This window comes from Rutilus rutilus (genome assembly GCF_951802725.1).
Source record: "Rutilus rutilus genome assembly, chromosome: 13".
Classification (NCBI taxonomy): Eukaryota; Metazoa; Chordata; class Actinopteri; order Cypriniformes; family Leuciscidae; genus Rutilus; species Rutilus rutilus.
The window spans coordinates 1,051,978-1,076,992 of record NC_140218.1 but is presented as its reverse complement, the minus strand read 5'-3'; the positions used below and the strand labels follow the sequence as shown (position 1 = coordinate 1,076,992).

Sequence of the window (25,015 nt, the reverse complement as noted above, 5' to 3'; positions counted from 1 at the left end):
AGAGTATTTAAATTTTTTTTTTTTTTTTTTGGCCTGTCTTTTAAGGTCAGGTTTTGCCCCAAAAATATTGTGCTGTTACTGAGTTGAAAGTTTATTTGACATTTGTACCAGTACAGCTATACAGGTACATAGGATTTTTTTTTTTTTTGTAGCAGAGCTCGTTGAGTCAGCATTTAAAAAAGTAAACATAGAAGACCAACTACACACAATAAATAGACTTTAAGAGATAGTCAACGAAGAGCAGCACAAACCTATGTCAAGCAAACCCACACACTAAAGATTATTACTTTAAGATCAAATTAAGATTGTTACACATTAATAAATATTGCACTGTCCTGAGATAATTAAGTATTTAAAACTTACTCTAATAAAACATTCTCTATTTAAAGGAGTCATAATGTTGTGTTACCTTGGATACCCAAATGCTCTATTATAGTATTTTAGGCACTTCTAAAAAAGAAAAGTGGAAAAAAAATCAACACAGAGCCCCTCAGACCCTTATTTCTAAAGGCATTATTGTCTCGCGAGATCTGATGCGACGTTTTGGCTGTCGTGGATGGTCATTATAATAATGCAAATGAGGGGCGCGTTGATTGGTTGCAGGAATGTATTTTACTACTTCCAAGCGGTACAAAAACATAGACAAAATACTGCTCAATAAATGTGACGGTACTTATTGTTAGTGAAATTGTAATCACAACCAAAGAAAAAATACACCATTGCCAGATACATTCTTACAGAAGCCCCACTAACTGAAAGCTATTTTCAAACCATGTTTTGCATGAGTTTGGCTAATAATGTTTAGTGGTATATTGTTTTCATACTTGCATTTAAACAGTTTTAGCCACTGAGCATGGACTCCTGTACCGTCACTACTGTAGCTGCTAGTGTAAAACAAAGTCGAAAGATGTGGCTAGCATTCGTAGAGTCCATTCCCCGTGTTTACCTCGAAGGTAACGTTACATACAATAGCCGCATTAGCTGTTAGCTGCTATTTGTTAACCACAGTAGAGCAATAAAAACACAGTCTTACCTTTTCAATTTCTGGCAAGTCCCTGATGGTTGGGATGGCACCTTTTCCCAAACGGAGCTTCGAGGCCAAGTTCGCCTGATACTGCCCCAAATTTGTAAAAGATTCCGGTGTAAAATGTTTAGCACACACACCTAACGATACGCCACTTGAAAGAGTTGTTGGGACAGCGTCATTAAAAATGAATTTCATCCACTGTTCCCTGATAGTTTCGTCCGTTTTTGGTAGATAAAACACATTTGCATGTTGTTTGTGGCAGTCAACCACAGAGCATCTCAGGTGTGCACTCGATTTCTCCATCTTTCTCGAGTCAACTAAACTGAATCTGAGGGGGAGAGGGGCGGGCTTCCCGCGGCATAGGTTTGCGGTGTCCATATTTGGTATATCCTCCCCCGTCTTGACGTCAAGAAGGGGAAGAAATCAAAATCTCGTTTTTTCGTGCGCGTGCACGTGGCCTATTTTACAAACCCCGAGGTAAACAAACGCTTCACTTTTAAATATCGGCTTCCCGGCCAGTGTATAATCATTATGCAATCATAACATACATTGATTCTCGTGGAAAAGTGAAATTTCTACATTATGACTCCTTTAACACAGACTATCTCTATATATAAAGGGGTAACACCTGTCATTTTACAAAAGTGAGACAGACATTTGTTCCCTCTGCCATGTCCTTCGCCATCAGTCTAACCGTGGCTGGAAAAAAACTGTTATAAAACTGCACCCTGTGTGAGATAATACTGTCCGGTCTGCCATATCTCAAGTTGTATGTTGAGTGTTTAGGTCTGAACATGACTACAACTGAACATGTTAATACTGATTCTTCCAATTTATCTGGAGCATGTATGCTCCCTGTAGGTTGCTTAATGGAAATCTATTTAAATATGTTAAGGAGCAAGCGCATCTAGCCTTTCCCTGGGGTTGGTTCACTCACAGCCTATCAAGGTTTAGACTGAATGTGTCAGAAAGCATACCATGAGAATTATATCATGATAGATCAATTTGTACAAAACAGTGAGTCAACATTTTCTGTCCTCTTTATTTGGTGCTTTCACCAGTTGATGTGGAATAATACGGCATGTGTAGCCCATGTTGTGTCTTCATTCAGTGGAGCTCCATGAATAACGAGATAAACATTGAAACCTAAGTTCTATGGGATATAACATCAGCTTGTATGCTGAGTGATAAATTATTTATCTCATTAATGAGTTGACGAGTCATCCAGGTGATACAAATGGTTTGCTGTTTGGCTTTAAAAGATCTGGTTGGTTTGCATGGTTAGATTGGCTTTCTTAATGGTTTGGATTGTTATAGAATTTTTTTTTTTTGGATGGTTCTTTATCAACAAGTGGTATGGTATGGTTTTTCACAAATTTTCAAGGCTTGCTCCTTGGAACCTATTTCAAGGTTTGCGTTCTTGAGCCACCTTGTTTTGTGCAAAATGAGCGGCATGGAGCGCGATAAGGGTTTTCAGTTAAAACAGTGTGTGTGTGTTAGCGGCCGCTAAGTTAATAACTAATGATCTTTGCAACGGAAGTGAATCAATCAAAACTAACTTTATCTGGACAATAACTTTATTCTAGATCTGCTGTAAAGCCCAAACAATCTCTGTTACTGTAATCTCCTGTTATCACTGTAAAGCTGCTGTGAAACACTCTATATTGTTAAAGCGCTGTATAAATGAAGGAGACTTGACTATGGCATGGTGAGACATTTTTGCTTGCAGTAAATTTACTTTATTTTTATGTCTGTTTCTCAGTATTCAACTCCCCAGTTGAAGATAGATCCTTTGGTTTCTCCTGGAGGGTAGTTGGAGAAAAAGGTTTGTAGACCTTTTTGTATTGATGGTAAAATGAATCCCCGACCCCAGACACTGGATCCTGGCAAGAGATCAGTAAAACCTGTCAACAGCAAGTCTTCTCTGGTTCCCAAAACAGTGTTGAGAGTTAGACTGAGAAAGCCAGGAGTGACGCAATGATGATAAAAAAGAGAGCAGAGTTTATTGAATCGCCTTTGTTGCGTGTGTTTCAATGCTCAGACTTAATCTGAACAGAACAAATCCAACAAGTGTTATTATAACAAAGCAAAAACAATGGGAAAGGACTGCTTCACAACATCGTCCTGTGAAGTTCTCTAACTCATGAAGACAAATATCCCTTGCCCACACAATCATAGGTAAACCACAGTGGCAAGCATTGCAAGAGATGAGATAGGTCATATTAAAACATAAAATGATAAAAAGGAATAAAATGAATAAATCATTAAATTATAGAAATAAAATAAATATTTAATAAAATGCATAATAAAATGACAACCACATAAATGACTAATACTAATCACACACACACAAAATCTAAAAACAGTATTTTATTTCTCTGATTCTATCATTTCAACAAGATCACAGTATCTGAACATTATTATTTTAGTAATTAAAGACACCAGATTAAAGAAGGACCAAAATCACACTGATTATGCTTTATTTTTCTTCATATTCATCTGTGCCAGTTTCGGACTGACAGATACATCTGTTTTCATCAAACACACAATTCTTGGAAAGGCGTTAAAAGTTAATCTTTCATTTTGATCAGTTTTGTGAGAAAGGATCTTTTTACACTAATATTTAACAAAAGGAACTGCAATCAGAGCTCTGACTGAGGAAGCAGACATTACATATACACAGAGGATGATGGTTTTGTCTTCCTGCTCAAGCCGCGCGGACGCTGAAGAACGGTAGCGCTCGGATGAAGGAGTCCAGTTTGGTGTTGAACAGGTCGCTCTGGAGAGACTCGCCCAGCACACACAGTGGGTTCTTCACGATGTACTCCACATACAGCTGCGGTCAGACACAACCACAGTTACCGCAGTAAAACCAGAGAGCATTAGTAGAGTGAGTGAGTTACCGTGCTGTAGAGTGAGTGAGTGAGTTACCGTGCTGTAGAGTACAGTGAGTGAGTTACCGTGATGTAGAGTAGAGTGAGTGAGTTACCGTGCTGTAGAGTGAGTGAGTGAGTTACCGTGCTGTAGAGTACAGTGAGTGAGTTACCGTGATGTAGAGTAGAGTGAGTGAGTTACCGTGATGTAGAGTAGAGTGAGTGAGTTACCGTGCTGTAGAGTAGAGTGAGTGTGTTACCGTGATGTAGAGTAGAGTGAGTGAGTGAGTGAGTTACCGTGCTGTAGAGTACAGTGAGTGAGTTACCGTGATGTAGAGTAGAGTGAGTGAGTTACCGTGATGTAGAGTAGAGTGAGTGAGTTACCGTGCTGTAGAGTAGAGTGAGTGTGTTACCGTGATGTAGAGTAGAGTGAGTGAGTGAGTGAGTTACCGTGATGTAGAGTAGAGTGAGTGAGTGAGTGAGTTACCGTGATGTAGAGTAGAGTGAGTGTGTTACCGTGATGTAGAGAAGAGTGAGTGAGTGAGTTACCGTGATGTAGAGTAGAGTGAGTGAGTGAGTTACCGTGCTGTAGAGTAGAGTGAGTGAGTTACTGTGATGTAGAGTAGAGTGAGTGAGTTACCGTGATGTAGAGTAGAGTGAGTTACCGTGATGTAGAGTAGAGTGAGTGTGTTACCGTGCTGTAGAGTAGAGTGAGTGTGTTACCGTGCAGTAGAGTAGAGTGAGTGTGTTACCGTGATGTAGAGTAGAGTGAGTGAGTTACCGTGATGTAGAGTAGAGTGAGTGAGTGAGTTACCGTGATGTAGAGTAGAGTGAGTGAGTTACCGTGCTGTAGAGTAGAGTGAGTGTGTTACCGTGATGTAGAGTAGAGTGAGTGAGTTACCGTGCTGTAGAGTGAGTGAGTGAGTGAGTTACCGTGATGTAGAGTAGAGTGAGTGAGTTACCGTGCTGTAGAGTGTTACCGTGATGTAGAGTAGAGTGAGTGTGTTACCGTGATGTAGAGTATAGTGAGTGTGTTACCGTGATGTAGAGTAGAGTGAGTGAGTTACCGTGATGTAGAGTGAGTGAGTGAGTTACCGTGCTGTAGAGTGAGTGAGTGAGTGAGTTACCGTGATGTAGAGTACAGTGAGTGAGTTACCGTGCTGTAGAGTGTTACCGTGATGTAGAGTAGAGTGAGTGTGTTACCGTGATGTAGAGTATAGTGAGTGTGTTACCGTGATGTAGAGTAGAGTGAGTGAGTTACCGTGCTGTAGAGTGAGTGAGTGAGTGAGTTACCGTGATGTAGAGTACAGTGAGTGAGTTACCGTGCTGTAGAGTGTTACCGTGATGTAGAGTAGAGTGAGTGTGTTACCGTGATGTAGAGTATAGTGAGTGTGTTACCGTGATGTAGAGTAGAGTGAGTGAGTTACCGTGATGTAGAGTGAGTGAGTGAGTTACCGTGATGTAGAGTAGAGTGAGTGTGTTACCGTGCTGTAGAGTGAGTGAGTTACCGTGATGTAGAGTAGAGTGAGTGAGTGAGTTACCGTGCTGTAGAGTAGAGTGAGTGAGTGAGTTACCGTGCTGTAGAGTAGAGTGAGTGAGTTACCGTGATGTAGAGTGAGTGAGTTACCGTGATGTAGAGTAGAGTGAGTGAGTGAGTTACCGTGCTGTAGAGTAGAGTGAGTGTGTTACCGTGATGTAGAGTGAGTGAGTTACCGTGATGTAGAGTGAGTGAGTTACCGTGCTGTAGAGTGAGTGAGTGAGTTACCGTGATGTAGAGTACAGTGAGTGAGTTACCGTGCTGTAGAGTAGAGTGAGTGAGTGTTACCGTGATGTAGAGTAGAGTGAGTGAGTTACCGTGCTGTAGAGTAGAGTGAGTGAGTTACCGTGCTGTAGAGTAGAGTGAGTGTGTTACCGTGATGTAGAGTAGAGTGAGTGTGTTACCGTGATGTAGAGTAGAGTGAGTGAGTTACCGTGCTGTAGAGTAGAGTGAGTGAGTTACCGTGCTGTAGAGTAGAGCGAGTGTGTTACCGTGCTGTAGAGTAGAGCGAGTGTGTTACCGTGCTGTAGAGTAGAGCGAGTGAGTTACCGTGCTGTAGAGTAGAGCGAGTGAGTTACCGTGATGTAGAGTAGAGCGAGTGTGTTACCGTGATGTAGAGTGTTACCGTGATGTAGAGTAGAGTGAGTGAGTTACCGTGCTGTAGAGTAGAGCGAGTGAGTTACCGTGCTGTAGAGTAGAGCGAGTGTGTTACCGTGATGTAGAGTAGAGCGAGTGTGTTACTGTGCTGTAGAGTAGAGCGAGTGTGTTACCGTGATGTAGAGTAGAGCGAGTGTGTTACCGTGATGTAGAGTAGAACGAGTGTGTTACCGTGCTGTAGAGTAGAGCGAGTGTGTTACCGTGATGTAGAGTAGAGCGAGTGAGTTACCGTGATGTAGAGTAGAGTGAGTGAGTTACCGTGCTGTAGAGTAGAGTGAGTGAGTTACCGTGCTGTAGAGTAGAGTGAGTGAGTTACCGTGCTGTAGAGTAGAGCGAGTGTGTTACCGTGATGTAGAGTAGAGCGAGTGAGTTACCGTGATGTAGAGTAGAGCGAGTGAGTTACCGTGCTGTAGAGTAGAGCGAGTGTGTTACCGTGATGTAGAGTAGAGCGAGTGAGTTACCGTGATGTAGAGTAGAGTGAGTGAGTTACCGTGCTGTAGAGTAGAGTGAGTGAGTTACCGTGCTGTAGAGTAGAGTGAGTGTGTTACCGTGCTGTAGAGTAGAGCGAGTGTGTTACCGTGATGTAGAGTAGAGCGAGTGAGTTACCGTGCTGTAGAGTAGAGTGAGTGAGTTACCGTGCTGTAGAGTAGAGTGAGTGAGTTACCGTGCTGTAGAATGAGTGTGTTTTGCTGTAGAGAAGAGCGAGTGTGTTTTGCTGTAGAGTGAGTGAGTTACCGTGATGTAGAGTAGAGTGAGTGAGTTACCGTGATGTAGAGTAGAGCGAGTGAGTTACCGTGCTGTAGAGTAGAGTGAGTGAGTTACCGTGATGTAGAGTAGAGCGAGTGAGTTACCGTGCTGTAGAGTAGAGTGAGTGAGTTACCGTGATGTAGAGTACAGTGAGTGAGTTACCGTGCTGTAGAGTAGAGTGAGTGAGTTACCGTGATGTAGAGTAGAGTGAGTGAGTTACCGTGCTGTAGAGTAGAGTGAGTGAGTTACCGTGATGTAGAGTAGAGTGAGTGAGTTACCGTGCTGTAGAATGAGTGTGTTTTGCTGTAGAGAAGAGCGAGTGTGTTTTGCTGTAGAGTGAGTGAGTTACCGTGCTGTAGAGTAGAGCGAGTGTGTTTTGCTGTAGAGAAGAGCGAGTGTGTTTTGCTGTAGAGTGAGTGAGTTACCGTGCTGTAGAGTAGAGCGAGTGTGTTTTGCTGTAGAGTGAGTATGTTTTGCTGTAGAGAAGAGCGAGTGTGTTTTGCTGTAGAGTGAGTGAGTTACCGTGCTGTAGAGTAGAGCGAGTGTGTTTTGCTGTAGAGTGAGTATGTTTTGCTGTAGAGAAGAGCGAGTGTGTTTTGCTGTAGAGTGAGTGTGTTACCGTGCTGTAGAGCGAGTGTGTTTTGCTGTAGAGTGAGTGTGTTACCGTGCTGTAGATCTGCTGTAGTGTGTCTCTGCAGTTCGGGACGCCCAGGTCTGTGTTCATCACCAGTTTGATGCCTGTTGGAGTTTCATAATAATGCAGCTTATACCGACTGGTCTGGAACGCCAGAAACCCATCTTTCCTGAAGAGTTTGGTTAAGGAAAACATACACACACACACACACACACACACACACACACACACACACACACACACACACACTCTCTCTCTCTCTCTCTCTCTCTCTCTCACACACACACACACACAGGATACATGTCCAGCGGACTCATCTTGCTGATGAAGGATCTGATGGAGAACAGCATCCCGTACATCAGCTTGAACTCCTGACAACAGAAAGAACAGAACAATGACGTCACTCTCATGAGCGAATCTGAAACATGACAACAGATATTTACAACTGGAAGAACATTATCATACATTCAACGAAATGAACACAGGAAAGAACATAAGAATCAAATAAATAAAGAGCATAAACAATAAGGAGGAAACACAAGAAAAAAGACTGTGTTTGAACCTCTTCTTTGGAGATCCCGGCCTGTTTCTTGCGGTTCCACTCGCTGTAATGAAGACAGCTGCCATTGCGGTCAAATATGTAGAAGTTATGAACGGTCATCTGAGAGAAATGAGGAGGATCACACGATTACTGCGGCGATGAGCGAATAATATCAGTCACACACATCGGCAGAATACAGTTAAACACAAGATAAATGCTGTTCGGTTATCTGTATTGTGTTTAATTAATGTTCATCGCAGTAAATGCTGATGGATTTCATTGTTTACCTTCCGCGCGGCGTCAGCCCTCAGACTGACCCGACACATGCCTGAACAAGAAGAAAAAACTACCCTTGAAACAATTTTGGTTCTAAAATACTTCAAAAGAAAATGAATTAAAAATATATATGATTGTTTACAATATGTAATGCATTCCCGCAGCTGTGTTTTCTGATTTATCAGGCAGGCGCGATCGTTTAAGACAGGCACGTGTGCGGACTCCTGCCAAGGGGTCCTTCAAGTAGCAATTGTTGAGAGAAGATGGCCGCTACACTGCAGTTTCCAGCTAATGTTTCATCTTTTAATAATTATAATGATGCAGTTCCTGACTGGACGCAGAGGGAAGTCAGCACAGGGGTGAGAAGCACTCATAATCCTCATAATAATCTTCATTAGTTGAGTTATGGTGTGGAGAAACGCGTTTATTAGGACATAGACGGATGAAGCTCGGTGAATGATGCAGCAGAACTGAACGAGTCTCATTAATAACATTTACCTGAAATATCTGACTCATATTTGATAAAGTTCGCATCATTGATCCTGTGTGAGATCCTGTTTATTACAGTGTAGCTGCTTTGATATATAAATAAATGTGACTTGATTTGGAATAAAGTTTCATTAATCTGTAGTATTTTATAATTAATGCGTAAACGCTGCTATATTAAATATAACATTTATTGTTATACCCAATTTATAGATTAATCAAAACTAAACATTGAGTTGAATGTTCATCAATAAATGTTTCAGTAATATCTTAATTTAATAATGAATTTTATTTTATAATCTTTATTTTAATTAATATTTTAATTAATTTTAATCTTAAACAATTAAATATAAAAGTAGTTTAAATAATGTAAGTAATTTTAAAATATTTAGCCTAATTAAATCATTTCAAATTGTTTAAAATTAAAAAATTAAATACTTTAAATAATTAAAAACATGTTAAATATTTGTAAGTACTTTAATCAAATCATTTTAAATAGTTTACTATCTAAAAGAATAAAATACATTTTTAAATAATTTAATAAAGTTAAATATTTTTAAAGACTTTAAATAATTGAATTAAGTAATTTTGAATAATTGATATTGATGATAAAATTAAATAAAATTCGTAGTTTTCTGTTCTAAATTAAAAGTAATATATCTTAGGCCTGGTTTGACACACAGGGTTTAGACTGAGCCAGATTTAGGCTTTAGAAACACATTACTGATGCGCAGCTTCAGTAATGTCACTGACATATTTTAATATGTTTTCAGTTAAAACAACTCAAACATGTTTAGTCTGGGTTAGTTAAGCCTGATGTGACGCCTGGTGTGACGTCTGTGTGACGCCTGATGTTCGTGTGTGTGACGCCTGTGTGACGCCTGTGTGACGCCTGATGTGACGTCTGTGTGACGCCTGATGTTCGTGTGTGTGACGCCTGATGTGACGTGTGTGTGACGCCTGTGTGACGCCTGTGTGACGTCTGTGTGACGCCTGATGTGACGTCTGTGTGACGCCTGATGTTCGTGTGTGTGACGCCTGATGTTCGTGTGTGTGACGCCTGTGTGACGCCTGTGTGACGTCTGTGTGACGCCTGTGTGACGCCTGTGTGATGCCTGATGTGACGTCTGTGTGACGCCTGATGTTCGTGTGTGTGACGCCTGATGTGACGTGTGTGTGACGCCTGTGTGACGCCTGTGTGACGTCTGTGTGACGCCTGATGTGACGTCTGTGTGACGCCTGATGTTCGTGTGTGTGACGCCTGATGTGACGTGTGTGTGACGCCTGTGTGACGCCTGTGTGACGTCTGTGTGACGTCTGTGTGACGCCTGATGTGACGTCTGTGTGACGCCTGATGTTCGTGTGTGTGACGCCTGATGTGACGTGTGTGTGACGCCTGTGTGACGCCTGTGTGACGCCTGTGTGACGTCTGTGTGACGCCTGATGTGACGTCTGTGTGACGCCTGATGTTCGTGTGTGTGACGCCTGATGTGACGTGTGTGTGACGCCTGTGTGACGCCTGTGTGACGCCTGTGTGATGCCTGATGTGATGTTCGTGTGTTGTGTTCAGACCACCATCATGGCGGTGGAGTTTGACGGAGGAGTCGTGATGGGCGCTGACTCTCGCACCACCACCGGGTAAGAGACGCTGCTCATGAGTCGAGGTCACGGTTTGATGATTGTGTGTTTAACGGGTGTGTGATCTGTGCAGTGCTTACATCGCCAACCGCGTGACGGACAAACTCACGCCGATCCACGATCGCATCTTCTGCTGTCGCTCAGGCTCAGCGGCCGACACTCAGGCCATCGCTGACGCCGTCACGTACCAGCTGGGCTTCCACAGGTACACACACACACACACACACACACACACACACACTCAGGCCATCGCTGACGCCGTCACGTACCAGCTGGGCTTCCACAGATACACACACACACACACACACACACACACACACTCAGGCCATCGCTGACGCCGTCACGTACCAGCTGGGCTTCCACAGGTACACACACACACACACACACACACACACACACACTCAGGCCATCGCTGACGCCGTCACGTACCAGCTGGGCTTCCACAGATACACACACACACACACACACACACACACACACTCAGGCCATCGCTGACGCCGTCACGTACCAGCTGGGCTTCCACAGGTACACACACACACACACACACACACACACACACACTCAGGCCATCGCTGACGCCGTCACGTACCAGCTGGGCTTCCACAGGTACACACACACTCTCTCTCACACACACACACACACACACTCAGGCCATCGCTGACGCCGTCACGTACCAGCTGGGCTTCCACAGGTACACACACACACACACACACACACACACACACACTCAGGCCATCGCTGACGCCGTCACGTACCAGCTGGGCTTCCACAGGTACACACACACACACACACACACACACTCAGGCCATCGCTGACGCCGTCACGTACCAGCTAGGCTTCCACAGGTACACACACACTCTCTCTCACACACACACACACACACACTCAGGCCATCGCTGACGCCGTCACGTACCAGCTGGGCTTCCACAGGTACACACACACTCTCTCTCACACACACACACACACACACACACACACACACACACACACACACACACACTCAGGCCATCGCTGACGCCGTCACGTACCAGCTGGGCTTCCACAGGTACACACACACTCTCTCTCACACACACACACACACACACACACACACACACTCAGGCCATCGCTGACGCCGTCACGTACCAGCTGGGCTTCCACAGGTACACACACACTCTCTCTCACACACACACACACACACACACACTCAGGCCATCGCTGACGCCGTCACGTACCAGCTGGGCTTCCACAGGTACACACACACTCTCTCTCACACACACACACACACACACACACTCAGGCCATCGCTGACGCCGTCACGTACCAGCTGGGCTTCCACAGGTACACACACACACTCTCTCTCTCACACACACACACACACACACACACTCAGGCCATCGCTGACGCCGTCACGTACCAGCTGGGCTTCCACAGGTACACACACACTCTCTCTCACACACACACACACACACACACACACACACACACACACACACACACACACACTCAGGCCATCGCTGACGCCGTCACGTACCAGCTGGGCTTCCACAGGTACACACACACTCTCTCTCACACACACACACACACACACACACTCAGGCCATCGCTGACGCCGTCACGTACCAGCTGGGCTTCCACAGGTACACACACACTCTCTCTCACACACACACACACACACACACACTCAGGCCATCGCTGACGCCGTCACGTACCAGCTGGGCTTCCACAGGTACACACTAGGGGTGGGAATCTTTTACCATCTCACGATTCGATTCGATTCCGATTCTTGAGGCCACGATTCGATTCAAAATCGATTTTCGATTCAAAAAGATTTTCGATTCAAAACAATTCGATTTTATTCATAATGATTTCTAATCAGGTTTCTGATCATGATCTACTCTCATCTGCTTTGCAATACAGAATGACAAACGGAGACATTAAAGTGTCTTTTTCACATTTATTAAGTTCAATTCTCAGGGAAGTGCCTTTTATCAAAAACATTGAAAAAATATTTTTACTTGGTACTTTTAAAGCAAAGTATTTATGATGACCCATAACGAACTTACTTCCAATACTTCCTATATTAATTGTATTAATAAAACAAATGGAAGTGATTTGGCAAGTCAACTGTAAGGTTACATTTGCCAGCATATGTCCCAACATTGCTGAGAACCAACAGGAAAATAAATGTGTGCCTGTACTAGCAGCGTACTTGTAGTAAATTAATACAAACTTCAGCATATTCTGAATCTCTAGCATTTAATAATAGACTTCTAGCAACATCCTCTTGTAATTTCCAATGAGCAATATAATCCTTCAGACAAAAAAAACAAACATTTTGCTGTAGCAAATTCACGAACCGTTTTCGTTCAAAAATATAGAATTATGTACCAGAAGCTATCATATAATGCTTGTGGACTTATGCATATTCTGAATAATTAGTAACATACAAAGTCGCTCTTGACTTATACACAACTAAATAATAAAGAGTTATGACTTGAAATGTTTGCTGTATACCACAATCAAAAATAGCAAAGAAAGTGAATGAACATCTGCAGAGAGTAACTTACAGTCAAAATGTAACTTTTTGTGACTGGCATTGCACATATTGCATACAGATCAGATCGGTTTACACAGCATATTGATGTGAAAACTAAACAATACAGAAATTAGCTCTCATACAAAAAAATACTAAATAGATGAAAAATGGCCAATGTTCCATACGTTAGCTTTTAACGAAGACATTCTCTGGTGCCGTTCGGATTTGGCGCTCAGCCATCATGCGTCTGTTATGTGCGCGTCTCTGTTATGTGCACGCCACAGACTGTCCGCGCACTGCACGTCCGCTTCAGAGTTCCGCCTTTTGCGTTCCTTCAATGTTACGTTATTAGAATTTTTTTTTTTTTTGAAAATCGATTTTTGACATTTGTGAATCGATTCAGAATCGTCCACGTCCCGAATCGCGATTCATCTAAGAATCGATTTTTTTCCCCACCCCTAGTACACACACACACACACACACACACACACACACACACACACACACACACACACACACACACACACACACACACACACACTCAGGCCATCGCTGACGCCGTCACGTACCAGCTGGGCTTCCACAGGTACACACACTCACTCACACACACACACACACACACACACACACACACACTATTACACGCAAGTATTGCGATTCAATTCTGCGATATATTGCGATTCATGTTCAAAGGCATTACAAAAGGAAAATAAGACTGTTCAACATTAATTCTGTGAACATCATCTACACATTAACTGAAGTGCAGCTTAGCAGGGCAGTGCAAAAACTGTGTCCTTGAACATTCAGGACCTTATTACAGAACGTAATCATATGAACGCGTCAGCACCAAAACCATGGAGATTTTATTAAGAGAATAATTGCACAACCTATTCGATATTCTATAGTTAAGATTCAGTTCAATTCCGTATCACAATGCCTCGCGATGCACCGCATCCTCAATTTGACATTTTTCTTCAAAAGTGATGTGTAAAAGTACATTTTGTTTTAAAGAAATGTTCATTTAAAAGCAGCGCTCATTAATCAGTGTATTATGTTATCATTAAAGAGGCGCGCATCACCCGTCGCCGAGTCCGCTGCTGAAGGTGGCTAACAGCTCGCGGTGAACACGGCTAACGTGGTTTATCAAGTCAGTGGTATTATCTCCTGCATATTCTATCTGTGCGTGACATGAGCGCACACAGCGTGTCTTCTGCAGGTCGTGCTCACCAGGTTGTTCATCAAAGCCCAGATGTGCCCAGGCTTTAAAGTAGTTGGAGCATTTTTAATCACTCGCACTCGCGTCTCTCCTCGCTCTGCCACAGTACGCTACCGCCACAAAGCACGTACGCGACAAATGATGTCAGAAAAGCGTCAGATACCGGATCGTCCTCGTCTGCGTCGCGATGCATCGTAGAAACGATTACTTTAAACACCCCTAGCCCCCGCCGGTAGCTGGTCCATCTCCTCCGCGGTGGTAAAAACACCCCTATCCCCCGCCGGTAGCTGGTCCATCTCCTCCGCGGTGGTAAAAACACCCCTATCCCCCGCCGGTAGCTGGTCCATCTCCTCCGCGGTGGTAAAAACACCCCTATCCCCCGCCGGTAGCTGGTCCATCACCTCCGCGGTGGTAAAAACACCCCTATCCCCCGCCGGTAGCTGGTCCATCTCCTCCGCGGTGGTAAAAACACCCCTATCCCCCGCCGGTAGCTGGTCCATCACCTCCGCGGTGGTAAAAACACCCCTATCCCCCGCCGGTAGCTGGTCCATCACCTCCGCGGTGGTAAAAACACCCCTAGCCCCCGCCGGTAGCTGGTCCATCACCTCCGCGGTGGTAAAAACACCCCTAGCCCCCGCCGGTAGCTGGTCCATCACCTCCGCGGTGGTAAAAACACCCCTAGCCCCCGCCGGTAGCTGGTCCATCTCCTCCGCGGTGGTAAAAACACCCCTATCCCCCGCCGGTAGCTGGTCCATCTCCTCCGCGGTGGTAAAAACACCCCTAGCCCCCGCCGGTAGCTGGTCCATCACCTCCGCGGTGGTAAAAACACCCCTAGCCCCCGCCGGTAGCTAGTCCATCACCTCCGCGGTGGTAAAAACACCCCTAGCCCCCGCCGGTAGCTGGTCCATCTCCTCCGCGGTGGTAAAAACACCCCTAGCCCCCGCCGGTAGCTGGTCCATCTCCTCCGCGGTGGTAAAAACACCCCTAGCCCCCGCCGGTAGCTGGTCCATCACCTCCGCGGTGGTAAAAACACCCCTAGCCCCCGCCGGTAGCTGGTCCATCTCCTCCGCGGTGGTAAAAACACCCCTAGCCCCCGCCGGTAGCTGGTCCATCTCCTCCGCGGTGGTAAAAACACCCCTAGCCCCCGCCGGTAGCTGGTCCATCACCTCCGCGGTGGTAAAAACACCCCTAGCCCCCGCCGGTAGCTGGTCCATCACCTCCGCGGTGGTAAAAACACCCCTAGCCCCCGCCGGTAGCTGGTCCATCTCCTCCGCGGTGGTAAAAACACCCCTATCCCCCGCCGGTAGCTGGTCCATCTCCTCCGCGGTGGTAAAAACACCCCTAGCCCCCGCCGGTAGCTGGTCCATCACCTCCGCGGTGGTAAAAACACCCCTAGCCCCCGCCGGTAGCTGGTCCATCACCTCCGCGGTGGTAAAAACACCCCTAGCCCCCGCCGGTAGCTGGTCCATCTCCTCCGCGGTGGTAAAAACACCCCTAGCCCCCGCCGGTAGCTGGTCCATCTCCTCCGCGGTGGTAAAAACACCCCTAGCCCCCGCCGGTAGCTGGTCCATCACCTCCGCGGTGGTAAAAACACCCCTAGCCCCCGCCGGTAGCTGGTCCATCACCTCCGCGGTGGTAAAAACACCCCTAGCCCCCGCCGGTAGCTGGTCCATCTCCTCCGCGGTGGTAAAAACACCCCTAGCCCCCGCCGGTAGCTGGTCCATCTCCTCCGCGGTGGTAAAAACACCCCTAGCCCCCGCCGGTAGCTGGTCCATCTCCTCCGCGGTGGTAAAAACACCCCTAGCCCCCGCCGGTAGCTGGTCCATCTCCTCCGCGGTGGTAAAAATGGCCCTATAACCCGAAAGTAAAACAGATCATTTTATAATTAAATATTGCAATACCAAGGTTGGTTTTCCGCCTGGGAACGCTGGGGGGAGCGGGGAAAGTCACCAGTATCACCAGAACAGGTTGTTTAACCATCCAAATGATTTCTAGACAGTTTTAAGTTAAAAAAGTGACCAAGTTCTGCTTTAAAGTGGAAACGTCTTTAGGCATAGACAACATTTACAATCGATTCAATGAACACTTCTGTCTCAAGCCAAACAGGATTTTTTCACAAAAGTGACAGCCCTAATAACACTGATCAAACTACAGAAGACAGAGAGAAAGTGCACTCGTTCTTCACTGAATAACTTCTGTAACTATATTTGTAATGTATGTTTTATTGATAAAGTTATTTTAGTTTCTGTTCCTGAACACCTGAAACTCTTAAAACTGTTTCAGTCACATCTGTGTTCAGTGTCTATCTGTTGCGATTGCTAATTTTATTTGTTCTTGTTTAATTACTGAGTGTTTACTTGTCTGATCTCTCTCTCTTTGTGACCCCTGACCTCTCTCTGTGACCCCTGACCCCTGACCTCTCTCTGGTCTCCAGCATCGAGCTGGATGAGGCTCCTCTGGTGCAGACGGCAGCGAGTCTCTTCAAGGACATGTGCTACAGATACAGAGAGGAGCTGATGGCCGGCATCATCGTGGCCGGATGGGACAAGCGGAGGGGCGGACAGGTGTGTGAAAGTGAAAGTGACACGTGACGGCCAAGTATGGTAACCCATACTTGGAATTTGACCTCTGCATTTAACCCATCCAAGTTAATGCACACACATTAGGAGCAGAGTAGTGAGTAGTTAACACACACACACTGCAAACGTGGATACACACACCCAGAGCAGCGGGCAGCCTTGGTGTGGCGCCCGGGGAGCGATTAGGGGTTAGGTGCCTTGCTCAAGGGCACCTCAGTCATTTCCCACCAGTTCTGGAATCGAACCAGCAACCTTGGGTTACCAGTCCAACTCCCTAACCACTAGGCCATGACTGCCCGTGTGTGTGTGTGTGTGTGTGTGTGTGTGTGTGTGTGTGTGTGTGTGTGTGTGTGTGTGTGTGTGTGTGTGTGTGTGTGTGTGTGTGTGTGTGTGTGTGTGTGTGTGTGTGTGTGTGTGTGTGTGTGTGTGTGTGTGTGTGTGTGTGTGTGTGTGTGTGTGTGTGTGTGTGTGTGTGTGTGTGTGTGTGTGTGTGTGTGTGTGTGTGTGTGTGTGTGTGTGTGTGTGTGTGTGTGTGTGTGTGTGTGTGTGTGTGTGTGTGTGTGTGTGTGTGTCAGTCAGTCAGTCAGTCAGTCAGTCAGTCAGTCAGTCAGTCAGTCAGTCAGTCAGTCAGTCAGTCAGTCAGTCAGTCAGTCAGTCAGTCAGTCAGTCAGTCAGTCAGTCAGTCAGTCAGTCAGTCAGTCAGTCAGTCAGTCAGTCAGTCAGTCAGTCAGTCAGTCAGTCAGTCAGTCAGTCAGTCAGTCAGTCAGTCAGTGAACTGAAGACTGCTCACTGGAATATCTGTACCTTAAGGGCATTATTATTATTAAAGTATTTGTCAGTTTTACAGTAACTTTGAGGGAAATTTTAGCTGATCTGAGCTGTGCCTCTACATCCTCTGCTAGCGCTCCTTTTCAGTCAGAGGCTAGCACTCATAGCGAAACTCCAGTGTGTGTGTGCGTGCGTGCTCATCTGAGTGTGTGTGTGTGCTCATCTGAGTGTGTGTGTGTGCGTGCTCATCTGAGTGTGTGTGTGTGCACTCATCTGAGTGTGTGTGTGTGCAGGTGTACACAGTGCCCGTGGGAGGGATGATGACCCGGCAGCCGGTGTCGGTCGGTGGATCCGGCAGTAGTTACATCTACGGTTATGTGGATTCAAACTACAAACCTGGAATGAGCAAAGAGGAGTGTCTCAAATTCACTGCTGGAGGTCAGATAAACACACACACACACACACACACACACACACACACTCACACTCACACTTACACACACATACATACACACACACACACACACACACACACACACACACACACACACACACACACACACACACACACACACACAGACAGAATATATAGTAAAGTGTAATTTATTCCTGTGATCAAAGCTGAATGTTCAGCATCATTACTCCAGTCTTCAGTGTCACATGATCCTTCACAAATCACTCTAATATGATGATCTGATGATCAAGAAACATTTATGATTATTATCAGTGTTGAAAACGGCTCATGTTTGTGGAAAGCGTGAGATGCCAACACTCAAAAGTTTGTTGTCCTTGATTAATAAAAGTATTACTTTCTCTTTTAAATTTTACTGACACCAAACTTTTGAATTTAAACCTTTTGAACTGTTTTCAACATTATAATTTCTTGAGCATCAAATCATCATCATATGTGCCCCTGGATCGCGTCACCAGTCTCGAGCCGCACGGGTTTATCTGTGGCAACAGCCAACAATACAGTGTGTGGGGCAAAATTATAGATTTGTCTTTTATGCCAAAAATCATTGGGATATTAAGATCATGTTCCATGAAGATATTTAGTAAATTTCCTACCATAAATACATTAAATATATATATATATATATGTGTGTGTATGTGTGAGTGAGTGAGTGAGTGCAGCACAATCTCCAACATAAATGATCAACTTTAAAGGAGATTTTCAATGTTTGATTGTTTCGCTCCCTCAGATTCCAGATGTTCAATAGCTGTATCTCAGCCAAATACTGTCCTATCCTAACAAACCACACATCACTGAAAAGATTATTTATTCAGCTTTTAGATGATGTATAAATCTCAATTTCAATAAATTGACCCATGTGACTGGTTTTGTGGTCCAGGGTCATCATATTAGAGTGATTTGTGAAGGATCATGTGACACTGAAGACTGGAGTAATGATGCTGAACATTCAGCTTTGATCACAGGAATAGATTACACTTTACTATATATTCACATAGAAAACAGCTGATTTACATTAGAATAATATTTCACTGTTTTACTGTATTTTGAATCAAATAAATGCAGTTTTGTTGAGCAGAAGAGACTCTTTCAGAAACATAAACAATCTCTCTCTCTCTCTCTCTCTCTCTCTCTCTCTCTCTCTCTCTCTCTCTCTCTCTCTCTCTCTCTCTCTCTCTCTCTCTCTCTCTCTCTCTCTCTCTCTCTCTCTCTCTCTCTCTCTCTCTCTCTCTCTCTCTCTGCAGCGCTGACTCTGGCCATGGAGCGAGACGGCTCGAGTGGAGGAGTGGTGAGGCTGGCGGTGATCTCGGAGCTGGGAGTGGAGAGACAGGTGATCCTCGGGAACCAGTTACAGCAGTTCTCCACCGTCTGAGTCTCACACTCGGGCAGACCTCAGTGTTTCTGGAGACGCTCTCATTACAAGTTCCAATAAACATGACTTCGTACAACTGTCTGCTGTGTTACTGTGTTAAAGAGCCCAGTTTCAGACCATTTGTAAAGATAAGATGTGCGTTTGGGGGCGGGACTGTGTGTTTGACTGACCAATGACAGACGAGATTGGATTCAAATATTATATTATCTTTAGTTAAAACTGAGTGTCTCATATTTGATGAAGTTTGCATCATTGATTCTGATCATTATTGAGAGCAGACTTTTAAAGATAACTAAGAGTTATATTCAGTCAAACAAAAAATGATTCAGACACCAGATGTAATTTGATATTTTAGTAATTAATATTTCAAATGTAAATGAGGAGAGCAAAATAAAGTAAACTGTGACATATTATACCCAAATATTCTTCATCCAGCGACATTTATACAAATCTGGGAGCTAAACTGATTGGGACACTTTGACCTGATCATGTTTTATTGAAGTGTGTTTTCTTTAATTGCTAATGCTCTTTTCACACACAGACTGAACACAATGAAGCATTGCTTGGTGATTGGTTGAGCTAAACTGGTATTATCTAATTGTGTAGTTAAATTTAACATCTGACAGATATTCAACATAATTCATGTGTGAGACAGTCTAACAGAAGGACGGACAAAACCAGTCAAATATCAACTGAGTTCTGCTCATATTTTATTACCATTTTATAAACTATAGTGAATAAACTGATGATGTGAGGAGTGTGGAAGGAGTCTGATGATGTGAGGAGTGTGGAAGGTAAAGGAGGTTTGACTGTATAAAAGCAGGAAATTATTCCAGACCTTTCTATGAAACTGGCAATTGGTCTAAAGATGTCCTAAAAACACTATATTAACATACATTATAATAGAATGCTGAAAAAGGCATTTTACTTTCAATAAACAAAAAATAAAATTAAAAGGAGATTTAAAGGTGATTCATATACCAGCTCAAGTGAGATTGCTAATAACAGACTAGTTTCTCTGCTTAGCTAACAGTCTTATTTTTTTAACTAGCACTAATAATCTCAGCTGTTTTTGAGGAATTGAACAGCTGATTCCTCAAGCGTGTGAAGCTCCTGGACATGAACCGGAGGAAGTCATCTGGAAAAATGCTTCTATGCTGCAAAAAAAGTTCCTCAGATATTTGTACTGGAAAAAAAAACACAAATACACAGCATTCTTAAATCAAGATACATTTACTGGAGAAGCAAAATGACTGAAGATATGAAGTCTTGCTTTCTGTAATAATAACCAAAATTAAGTGAGTTTACAGTTAAAACAAGAACAGATGTCTAGCAGTGGGAGCAGTAAAATAATGTTTTCAAGTTTATTTTTCTGTTGCTGCATTAAAACAATATGAACTGTGAAACATTTGGCTTGAAATCAACAATCAATATTTGAGAGTTAACCGACGAAACCAAATTTGTATCCAATGATGGTTCACTCCTGAGCGACAGTGGAGGGCTGGCCAATCAGAGAGCAGGACCTCTGATAGGCCACGCCCTCATCCCCCAGTTCCCATTCCCCGACCACCCACTGCATCTCTCGCTGTGTTCCTCTCTCCTGCCTCAGGATCAGGCTATAGCGAGCGGTCGATCCCTCTCCACTCCGCACACACTCTCCCTGTCTCCATCCCTCTCTCCTTCCATCTGCCTCCTCTTCCTCTCTCCATCCCTCTCTCCTTCCATCTGCTTCCTCTTCTCGGCTAATCACCCTGTGCAAGGTCTTCCTGAACACGTCCCCGCTCATCTCCGGCTCTCGCTCCTCATCTCTCGCTCCGCCTGCTACAGAAACCAGCTCTATTTGGGAAGAAGCATCTCTCCCTTTAGTGTGGTGCTTCTGCTCTTCCGGCGGGTTGATGAAGAGGACGCTCCGGAACACGGCTTGAACGTCTCTGAGCTGTTTTAGGGGTAGAAAGCTCACTCTCTCGCCTTCATTCTCCCTTCGCTGTGTGTGTTCAGTGTGTCTGTACGCCTGTAGGATGACCCCGGCGCTGCCCGAGTGAGGTAAGCAAGCATGATGCTTGAGCCAGCGGCTGACGGTGAGGTGGTTCTTCAGGAGCCAAACACACAGAAAGCATGACGTGAGAGCCGATAGCAAACACAACAACACAAAACCGGCAAATAACCACCAGCACCACGGCAGGATCCTTCCACCCGCATCACGAGCATCTGCCCAGTGCGGACCGACACTAGTGGGCAGATCTGTTCGGGGAATGGTCCATTCAATGGTTGGCGGTTCGGTCTGGACCGTGATCGTTGTTCTAGAGGATCCGGTGGTACTTTGACCTTGGGATACAGCAGTATTGGGTCCAGTGGTTGGTGGTTCGGTCTGGATTGTGATCGTTCTGGAAGTGTGCGGTTCAGATCCAGTGGTACTTTGACCTTGGGATACAGCAGTATTGGGTCCAGTGGTTGGTGGTTCGGTCTGGATGGTGATCGTTCTGGAAGTGTGCGGTTCAGATCCGGTGGTACTTTGACCTTGGGATACAGCAGTATTGGGTCCAGTGGTTGGTGGTTCGGTCTGGATCGTGATCGTTCTGGAAGTGTGCGGGTCAGAACCGGTGGTACTTTGACCTTGGGATACAGCAGTATTGGGTCCAGTGGTTGGTGGTTCGGTCTGGATCGTGATCGTTCTGGAAGTGTGCGGGTCAGAACCGGTGGTACTTTGACCTTGGGATACAGCAGTATTGGGTCCAGTGGTTGGTGGTTCGGTCTGGATCGTGATCGTTCTGGAAGTGTGCGGGTCAGAACCGGTGGTACTTTGACCTTGGGATACGGCAGTAATGGGTCCAGTGGTTGACGGTTCAGAAGTTGTGGGTTGGTACGGTTCAGTAATCCTGGTGTTTGATTGTGTTCTGTAGGCAAGTGATTCGGTGGTGTCTGGATTGAGAATCTCTGGACCAGGCGTTGGATTCGAGCTAAAAAGCTCCCACGTGGCCCAGAATTCAGATCTTGTTTTACTCCAGGACTCAGCTCTGTCCCAGGACCAAGTGGGGGTCCAGGATTTGGTGGAAGCGGGCAGGAGGGTGATGTCGGTGGTGTCGTGTGGAGCATTCAGGGTTTGAGGGCTGGAATTTGGTTTAACTGAGATTATAGTAGAGATGGGTTTGAAATCCCAGTCTCCGACGGGGTGGAGAGGTGGATCTGGAGGGCAGAAGTCATTCTCCTCCAGTTCAATGATGGGCCGTTGGAATAGGTGAGGCGGTCCAGAACACACAACGCTGTCGGCGGCGGGAACGATGTCGTTCGGAGCTTCGTGCTTGTAGACGTTGTGCTCCTGGTCGTTCAGGTAGCTGTGGAGATAACCTACAGCACAGCTGCAGATCCAGGGATTATAGGACAGGTAAACGTACGGTAACTCGGGTTTAGATGAGAAGAACCTGTCGGGCATCAGCGAAACACTGTTATTCTCCAAATCAAACGTCTTCAGGCTGCTGGAAGACACTCGCTCCAGGAGGCGAGCCGGCAGGGCGGGAAGCTTATTCTGAGAGAGATTGATAATCTCCAGATGAGGGAGTCCGCTGAAGGTGGCGTCGTGAAGGGAACGAATCTGGTTGGCGTCCAAGAAGATCTCCATCAGGTTGGGAGCGCAGCGGAACACCAGTCCTCCCAAACCAGTTAACCTGTTACCAGACAAACGCAACACGCTCAGGTTCCCCAGCACTGGACCTGAAAGAGACACACAGTTTGAGTTGAGATCTTTTGCAGTTCTTGAGACTCTCTCTGAGACTCTCTCTGAGACTCTTAAGACTCTCTCTGAGACTCTCTGAGACTGCAGTGCTTGGGTTTACCTGGCGGCTCCAGCGCGGTGATGAGATTGTGGCTCAGGTCCAGCTCGTGCAGCTGCGTGAATCCAGAATACGAGGACCAGGACAGAGAACTGAAGTGGTTTCCAGTGAGAACCAGAACCTGCGTGTCGGGCTCGATCCCGTCAGGAACCGTGGTCAGGCTCTGTTTCACGCAGCTCACGCGGGGCCGGTGGTCCTGGTTCATGTCCGCCGGACAGCTGGCGCTCGTGACGACGCAGCACTGCATCATGAGGAAGAACAAGCGTCGCATGATGACAACTGGAAGAAAACAAGGGCGCTTTAAGCATAGCTGTGCCAACATATAATACAGTCTCACAAAACAAGAAAATAAAGACGCTATTTATTCAGTGACATTATTTTCTCCCCAAACTCTCATTAATGTAACATTTGTCATCTTTCTTTTATTTTAATGTCACGTACACTACTGTTCAAAAGTTTGGGGTCAGTAAGAAATCAACATTTCGGTAACACTTTATTTCGATATATTATATAGTTAACTTTAACTATAAGTAACTCTGCAGCTACATGTCAACTAGCCGTCATTAGAGGATCAGTAAACTGTCTGCTTAATATCTGATAACTCTTTATTCTGATGCTCCTCAACAGACATTCAACTGACTATAAGTAACTTGACAACTACAAGTCAACTTATTCTACTAACCCGAACCCGAACACCTAACAGCCTACTGATACTCTGATGAGAGTTAGTTGACATGTAGTTGAAAAGGTACTTATAGTCAGTAGAATGTCTAAAGTGGACTATCCAAATAAAGTGGAACCAAACGTTCCTATTAATCAAGGGTGTATTAAAAGTGACGGTAAAGACGCTTATTAAAGATTCTAAAATAAATGTGGCTCTTTTGAACTTTCTATTCATCAAATAATCCTGAAATATGTATGACGGTTTCCACAAACATATGAACTGTTTTCAACACTGAATAATAATCATAAATGTTTCTTGAGCATCAAATCATCATATTAGAGTGATTTGTGAAGGATCATGTGACACTGAAGACTGGAGTAATGATGCTGAACATTCAGCTTTGATCACAGGAATAAATTACACTTTACTATATATTCACATAGAAAACAGATGATTTACACTGGAATAATATTTCACAGTTTTACTGTATTTCTGATCAAATGAACGCAGTCTTGATGAGCAGAAGAGACTCGTCAAAATTATCCAAACTTTTGAATCATAGTGTACATTAGTGAAGTAAAATGTTAAACACATATCATGACAGGAGGATTTTCTTTCCTACAGAATGAGAATTAGTACTTGAATGTTCTTGAGAATAATGTCACAACACAAAACAATCGAAACGGTCCCTAAAATAGGCTTCATGTATTTTATGCAAAATACAACTGACATCGTAGTGAGATACTCAAATAGAAGTGCATTACTTGTACAAAAACAGTACTATTGTTTACTCTCACTATTGCACCACACAAATGTGAGGTTTCACCTGGAGAATAAATAATAATAAGTGAGTAAATGTTTTATGTGTCAGTACCTCTGAGCGCTGGCGTCCGTGTGAAGCTTCCTCTCGCCTCATGGAGAGTGTTATATCTCTATCCTCTCGCCTCATATCCTCTGCTGGCTTCAGCTCTATCTCTCTTCCTCAGCTCAAACCCAAACCACAAGCCTCTCTATATATCAGCACTTTTGCACACAGTGAGTTTTCCACATCAACCCCTGGTCTTTTAGTTTAGCTTGTGTACAAAAACTGTAACATCTGAAATCTAAAGTAATTATCATTATTATCAGAAAATATGAGCACTGCCCACGGGAACCTTACTGCAGAATGATGTAGGCGCTTGTT

The 25,015-nt window shown here is 44.9% G+C and overlaps 3 protein-coding genes across 4 annotated transcripts; 1 reads left to right on the top strand and 2 right to left on the bottom strand.

Annotated features, from left to right (window-relative positions):
• Nucleotides 1-2,315: 2,315 nt before the first annotated feature.
• On the top strand, nucleotides 2,316-19,417 carry psmb6 (proteasome 20S subunit beta 6). The gene is made up of 8 exons (XM_084428457.1): nucleotides 2,316-2,386; nucleotides 2,790-2,852; nucleotides 8,478-8,651; nucleotides 10,349-10,416; nucleotides 10,490-10,621; nucleotides 16,585-16,714; nucleotides 17,791-17,935; nucleotides 19,214-19,417. Exons 3-8 carry the CDS (start codon nucleotides 8,556-8,558, stop codon nucleotides 19,339-19,341), a joined length of 699 nt encoding a protein of 232 aa, XP_084284583.1. The 5' UTR covers nucleotides 2,316-2,386; nucleotides 2,790-2,852; nucleotides 8,478-8,555; the 3' UTR covers nucleotides 19,342-19,417.
• trappc1 (trafficking protein particle complex subunit 1) lies at nucleotides 3,009-8,502 on the bottom strand. Its single transcript, XM_084428458.1, has 5 exons — nucleotides 8,304-8,502; nucleotides 8,038-8,136; nucleotides 7,776-7,846; nucleotides 7,506-7,644; nucleotides 3,009-3,863 (listed from the first exon to the last, which is right to left on the bottom strand). Exons 1-5 carry the CDS (start codon nucleotides 8,340-8,342, stop codon nucleotides 3,735-3,737), a joined length of 477 nt encoding a protein of 158 aa, XP_084284584.1. The 5' UTR covers nucleotides 8,343-8,502; the 3' UTR covers nucleotides 3,009-3,734.
• A 1,138-nt stretch (nucleotides 19,418-20,555) lies between the features above and the next one.
• On the bottom strand, nucleotides 20,556-24,777 carry gp1ba (glycoprotein Ib platelet subunit alpha). 2 transcript variants are annotated; one of them, XM_084428456.1, is made up of 4 exons: nucleotides 24,707-24,777; nucleotides 23,172-23,447; nucleotides 21,071-23,049; nucleotides 20,668-21,031 (listed from the first exon to the last, which is right to left on the bottom strand). In XM_084428456.1, exons 2-4 carry the CDS (start codon nucleotides 23,437-23,439, stop codon nucleotides 20,819-20,821), a joined length of 2,460 nt encoding a protein of 819 aa, XP_084284582.1. In that variant the 5' UTR covers nucleotides 23,440-23,447; nucleotides 24,707-24,777; the 3' UTR covers nucleotides 20,668-20,818. The 2 variants fall into 2 exon arrangements, with proteins under 2 accessions (XP_084284581.1, XP_084284582.1); XM_084428455.1 differs by having other exon boundaries at nucleotides 20,556-23,049.
• Nucleotides 24,778-25,015: the final 238 nt, after the last annotated feature.

Excerpts from the sequence above, each read along its gene's own strand:
- gp1ba (XM_084428455.1), bottom strand. The coding sequence starts at position 23,439 with ATGCGACGCTTGTTCTTCCTCATGATGCAGTGCTGCGTCGTCACGAGC. Across the intron at positions 23,050-23,171 it reads CACCGCGCTGGAGCCGCCAG|GTCCAGTGCTGGGGAACCTG; the intron begins GTAAACCCAAGC and ends TGTCTCTTTCAG.
- trappc1 (XM_084428458.1), bottom strand. The coding sequence starts at position 8,342 with ATGTGTCGGGTCAGTCTGAGGGCTGACGCCGCGCGGAAG. Across the intron at positions 7,847-8,037 it reads CCGGGATCTCCAAAGAAGAG|GAGTTCAAGCTGATGTACGG; the intron begins GTTCAAACACAG and ends TTCTGTTGTCAG. Across the intron at positions 7,645-7,775 it reads AAGATGAGTCCGCTGGACAT|GAAAGATGGGTTTCTGGCGT; the intron begins GTATCCTGTGTG and ends CAAACTCTTCAG.
- psmb6 (XM_084428457.1), top strand. The coding sequence starts at position 8,556 with ATGGCCGCTACACTGCAGTTTCCAGCTAATGTTTCATCTTTTAATAAT. Across the intron at positions 10,417-10,489 it reads GACTCTCGCACCACCACCGG|TGCTTACATCGCCAACCGCG; the intron begins GTAAGAGACGCT and ends TGATCTGTGCAG. Across the intron at positions 10,622-16,584 it reads TACCAGCTGGGCTTCCACAG|CATCGAGCTGGATGAGGCTC; the intron begins GTACACACACAC and ends TCTGGTCTCCAG.